The sequence below is a fragment of the Podarcis cretensis genome (assembly GCF_951804945.1).
Source record: "Podarcis cretensis genome assembly, chromosome: 9".
Lineage (NCBI taxonomy): Eukaryota > Metazoa > Chordata > Lepidosauria > Squamata > Lacertidae > Podarcis > Podarcis cretensis.
The window spans coordinates 43,688,924-43,694,964 of NC_137178.1; the positions used below are offsets into that span (position 1 = coordinate 43,688,924).

At 51.3% G+C, this 6,041-nt stretch overlaps 1 protein-coding gene across 1 annotated transcript; it reads right to left on the minus strand.

Annotated features, from left to right (window-relative positions):
* Positions 1–219: 219 nt before the first annotated feature.
* On the minus strand, positions 220–5,328 carry LOC307224513 (uncharacterized protein; the record flags this gene model as incomplete). Its single annotated transcript, XM_079991412.1, has 2 exons — positions 220–1,167; positions 2,089–5,328. The coding sequence occupies one exon, from the start codon at positions 5,326–5,328 to the stop codon at positions 3,733–3,735; it is 1,596 nt and encodes a 531-aa protein (XP_079847538.1). The 3' UTR covers positions 220–1,167; positions 2,089–3,732.
* Between the last annotated feature and the right edge of the window lie 713 nt (positions 5,329–6,041).

Consider the following 6,041-nt stretch of genomic DNA (forward strand, 5'->3'; position numbering starts at 1 on the left):
CTGATTACTGTGAAAGAACCCATCAACATGGCTTTGCCTGAAGGTATTGTCTGATTAGAGTCTGGGATCTGACAAAAAACGGTGTTAATGTTAGTTCCTTCATTGGCTGTGGTAGTCTCCTGAATAGATAATTTCCTATAGTGATGGGATCCAAGATGAGTGCTTGCGTGGCAAGATCCCGCCCCCCACCAAGATAAATAAACACACGAGACACCATAATTAAGGTTAATTGGGCGAATTAGGCCACAACTTTATTGAATTCAGGAATGAGAGGCATTGGCTTAGGCATTGGTCCTATCGACTATCCGGCTCCAGCCCATTTGCTGGAGACACGGGGAAGGGTTAACACTAATCGGGGGAGTCTCCCGCCGAGGCACGTCGACTAGGAGCTCCCCCGGGTCACCGCTCTGGGGCGTGCCTTTGGCCCACACCTCCATAGGCTTCGGACAGGGCCACGCCCCCCGGAGTCCTTTAACGGACCACCCTTCGTTCACTGGGGGGAGGTGATGGCGTTCCTCCCCCCACACACATCCTCTTAACCCCTTCTTACCAATGCCTACCGCCACCGAGCAGTCGCTCGCCGCCAATACTCTCATGCCTGAATCCACTCCCTTATCCCCTTTGCAATATCCATCAGCCAAACATCGTTACCAGCATCCGAAAGATGCACGCCATCATACCGGTAGAGGGCCTCAAGGTTGAAACGAATGCCCGGGTGGCCAATGAACCTCCCACCCAGGGCTGCCACTCTACGCACCACCGCCCGATCCAAGGCTTTCCTAGCCCTATTCATAGCTATCGGGTTCCTGCAATCTCTCCAAACCCGCCTCTCCATCAGTGAGGCCCAAATAATTGTGACATTCGGGTAAGCGGCCTTCAGCTTCTCGAAGTCGCTAAAAATGTGCCACTGCAAATCCACTGCCTTCCTGTAGGCTAGGTCGTTTTCCCCCAATTGTATCAGTAAAGCGTCTGGGGGGCCCTCCGCTGCTGCTCTGGTCTTAAATGCGGGCAGCATCTCGGCCCAGCGCATTCCCCTCCGGGAGACCCAGGAAATGGTGATGTCAGGTGGAAAGCCCAGGCGTGGCCCGAGACCGGAATTGATGGCGCGGACCCTGGCCCAATGCACAATACTGTGGCCGATAATCCAGACGCGCACCCCCATGTCACCTGTAGGAAATTGAAAGAACAGGCCATGGTCAGCCACCGTCACAAATTCTTTCTCAAATAGCGTTTGTACGCGTCAGATTTCCAGCGACCTAAGTCCCTAATCCTTTCCATCGTAAGACCCAGGTGCATTGCCGTGGTGGCTGCTCCTATCCTGAAAGAGTGTGATGCAAAATCTGCTGCGGGGATGCCGCATGCTGCCAGTGCTAAGCGCATGACCCGAGTGAACTGGTGACGCGTCAAAGGTAAGCCATCTGCGTGGATCAATAGAGGCCCTGCCGAGTTGACCCTCAGGGATAAGAAGCGCCTTGTGTCTTTAACTGGACATGGGCCTGGACCGTCGGTGGCCATAAGCTGAACAAGAGCCCCCCTCCCGTACTGGTCTGTTCTAGAGCTGCGTATCCGTATTACCAGGTCCTCCCGTGACAGGGTAACATCGCTTAAAAGCAAGCCCCGGGAGAAACCATGCCGACCCGCTTCATAAACTACCTCACCCACGCGCAGAGCTCCAAAAAAGGCAATGGAGTAAGCCGCTGAAAATAAGCGTGCTTCATACTTTGACCAGCATACTGTTCGCAATTTTTTATGGATTTGGGAAAGGATGTCGAGTGACATCGGCCTTCTCATATCGCAGTTTGGGGGCTGTAGCCTGCGCCAACCCTCTAACGTCCTTCGTATAACAAAATCGTCACAAGGATCTGTGGAAAATATTGCCTTGCAAAAGAATGAAATTGCTGCGGCTTGAAGGTTGAGGGTTCTAGGGGCGCGGCCCAAGCGTCTCAGGTAAACTAGGTAAGATAGCACCTCTGGCTTGACGGGAGGGGCATTGCTTCCGATGGCGTGGGTTTTGTTGCGGAATTTTAAAAAATCCGACCAAGCCCTCTTATACGATCTCAAAGTGGAAGGTGCCAATGAGGCCATTACTCCCTGAATCACTTCTGGCTCCCAGGACTCTGGTCCCCACGCCTCTAGTCCCCGAGACTCCACAGATGTTCTGGGAACGGCTGCGGCAGCAGCTCTGCATCCGGTGCTAACGAGCGGAAGCGGTCCATCTGAAAGCGAGATAGGGCGTCCGCAATGTCATTATTTACACCAGGCACAAATTTTGCAGAGAAGTGGATGTTGAGCTCTAAACACCGGAGAACGAAGGAACGCAGGAGGACGCCTACCCTTGGTGACTGTGCGACCTGCCTGGAAAGTACTGCCACTACAGCCTGGTTGTCGGTGTGGAAGCATACCCTATGGCTACCAAAGGTTTCAGGCCACAAGTGCACCGCCACTACAATCGGAAAGAATTCCAGGAAGGTTAAATCTCTGGTAATGGGGCCCCCTTGCCAGGCGGCGGGCCAGCGCTGAGCGCACCATTGGCCCCTAAAGTAAACGCCAAACCCCAGAGAGCCAGAAGCATCCGAATGGACCTGGAAGTCAACCTGCAGCGACAAGTTGTCCTGCCACAGAGAAATGCCGTTGTAGTTCTGCAAGAACTTCAACCAGACTTCCAGGTCGGACTTCACTTCCTTGGATAGCCGAACCCTATGATGAGGGGAACGCAGTCCTGCTGATAACTTCGCGAGGCGGCCGCAGAATGGGCGGCCAGGGGAAACCACGCGGCAAGCAAAATTTAAGTGACCTAACAGTGACTGGATTTGCCTGAGCGTAACTTTTCTTAGGGGGAGCAGCTGCCGAATAAGGTCGCCAAGCGCGATGAGTTTTTCCCTGGGAAGTTTTGAGGTCTGAGCGACAGTGTCCAGCTCAATACCTAAGTAAACCATTGTCGTAGCCGGACCCTCCGTTTTGTCGGCGGCTAGAGGAACCCCCAGTTCCCCCGCTAATGATGTGAAGGCTTCAAGGAGCTCTGAGCACTTAAGCCTGCTATCGGCCACGAGGATAAAGTCGTCCAGGTAGTGCGACACGCCCTCGGCGCTGGTTCTAAAGCGAAGCGCCCAGTCCAGAAAGGTGCTGAATGCCTCAAAGGCTGCGCAGGCCACAGAGCAGCCCATGGGCATTGCCTTGTCTACAAAATACGCCCCTTCAAATTTGAAGCCAAGCCACCGGAAATCTTCCGGATGAACTGGCAGGAGTCTAAAGGCCGACTCAATGTCACATTTTGCCAGCAGCGCCCCCCTGCCGAACTTGCGTATGAGCTGTACCGCTTGGTCAAACGTGGCGTATCTAACTGTGCAGAGTTCCTGCGGTATCGCATCATTGACGGGCCCCCCCTTTGGGTAGGAAAGGTTGTGAATCATGCGATACTCACCGGGCACTTTTTTGGGGACTATGCCTAACGGGGATATATGGAGGCCCTCAATTGGAGGGACTAGGAAGGGGCCGGCTACCCTTCCTGCTTTAATTTCCTTACTAATTTTCTTTTGGGCAACCTCGGGCATCTCCCTCACAGATTTTTGGTTTGGAGGATCACCTGAATTGGGGTGAAAGGCTACTGGGATCCTGAAACCAGTACTAAAGCCTTCCCATAAATACTCTGCTGCCGTCCTGTTAGGGTAATGGTCTAAAAGGTTTTTTAAAGGGGTCAACTTGATGGGGGACCAGGCTAGGCCCAGACTCAAATTACTGCCTGCTTCCCTGGGGTCCAAATGGTGCTCCGTGGCCACCTCTAGGTCCCTGGTTGTAGGCGCCTCTCCCACCCCGAAAGGGCTGCCTCCCTTTAATGCAGGCAGTGGCTGGGTGGTTACCAAGGCATTTTTCGCACTCGTGGCTGTACTTACAGACAGCCCGTGCACAAACCCCCTTGTTGTACTCCCAACACAGTCGCCTCTGCTTCACAGCGGTCTTCCAAGATTTTGACGACTCCTGGGGCTTTTTTTCCACGAAGGGACCCACGTGCTCTGACCAATAATTTAGGTCCCTCAGATCCCAGCGCGTGGATGACAACAGTGATGCATTTCTGCGGAAATCTTCGTCATAATTTAGGGCAGCAATATCTCCCGCTAAATCTCGCGCCCTCCTGACATGAGCCAGGTACGCAATCAAGTGCATCGCCCGCTTTGGATAAGCCGCACTGACGACACCCATGAACACCTGGAACCCATCCAGCCAGTTGTCAAAAGTACGTTCGGCTCTAGGTGTCCTGTACCTGCGATTACCATACTTGCGCCTCTTCTCCCCTTTACCCGTAAGCTTTGCTGGAGGTAGCAGTCTGAATATATCTATAAAGTCCCCATTGAGGATCTTATTCCTCTTTCTCTGAGATAAATGAGAGCCTACGATGAAATCCGTAGACAGATTAGTGGACGTTTTAACATCCTGAACTAATGCGCCATCCTTCCATTCAAGGGTCCCGTTAAAGGATTTTCTGTAGGAATTGGCCCTTCTCTCATGCACCCATAAAGGAAGACCCACACAGTCCTCCCCGTGGCCCCAGTACTCCTCCCTAGGAGCATCGCTATCCGAATCGGAAGAAGAGGTACCTGAATCATCCTCTGAATCCAAATGCCTACTCTTCTTACTCTTCTTTGAGGTGTGTTTCCTCTTCTCCTTCCTCTTCCCGGACTGGCTCTCGGGCATGGCTTGATCCGGAACGGTGATCGCCTGCACTGCTTGCGGCCCTAGGGCTTCCTCATCGGAAGAAGAACTTGAGGCACCCTCGACTGGTGCCGCCTGCAGTGGCGGGTTCTGAAAGAGACTCGGAACACCTGGATCCTTTTGCAGATTAGTAGCCCCAGGACAATGAACACAAGCCTTACCCTTTCTGCCTCCCCTCGGGGCCCCTTTTGCCTTGCCCGGGGCGGCTGACTGTGCCCGGGTATTCCTTTTGGGCCGAGGTGTTGACTCCTTGGCTGCTTTCAGCGCTGCCACCGTGGCCACAGAAGTGCCGGGAAGTTGCACCTCGTTGAGTTGTGTATCCGGAATGTAATCCTGTGTGAACGCTCTTGGTGCCTCCGGTACAGATACCGCCACCACCGGAGCTGCTGCCGATGGTGCCCCTGGCGCTGGCACTGGTGCCGCTGGTGCCGCTGCCGCTTGTGCTGCCGGTGTTGCTGCCCCTTGTCCTGAAGACCTATGCCTATAGAAGTCCTGAAACGCCGTGAAAAAATCTGCCAGGGCTTGAGGGTTACTTGGGATTACAAAGGGTTGGGGCTCCTCCTGATTACCCTGAGGCCCCCCAGATGCGGTGGAGTTTACTTGGTTTCCTTGACCAGACATAATGTGATCTAGACTCTTGCTTACCTTGATCAATGAAACACCAGCCACGTAGCACAGCTAATGTGCGTAGTTCAGTATCGTCTGCACTGGCAAAACTTAAATGGAAAGATAATTAGTACACCCTACCAATCCAGTTCAATATTGTGCACACCAGTAAAACTCCAACTGGCGTCAAAATTTACTGGTCTAAATAGAGAGAGGATGCAAATACCAGCAAAGCAGACAGGAAAATTAGCTGAACTTAATTTAGACAAGTTATTTACGAATTATTTCTTTCTTTATGCTTCAAAATTGTTTGTTTGTTTAGTTATTTATTTATGCTTCAAAATTATTTAATTATTTACCAATTTCAATTCAAATTAGCCCTGTTTTAAAAGTAGGAATCAGAAGCCGACAGTAAGCAGAGCAACCCAGTTAAAGAATAGCTATGCGTTTAAAATTATTGGTGTTATTGATATACGTCAAGTTTTATCTTTGTTTTATTTTATCTTATTTTGAATATTTTTTTTTATATATATAATGCGTTCAACTGTTTTTAGAAAAGAAGGGGTGGGCACTGTAGGCGGGGGGCAGTAACTGCCCTTGCTCCTGATCAACCAAATAAATTTAAAGTAACCACCAAATAAAATGAGTTGGTCTAATGAACCAACTTCCAATTAATTTAAACGGAATTAAGCAATTAAATTGGTATGCAATAATATATACTGTTTATT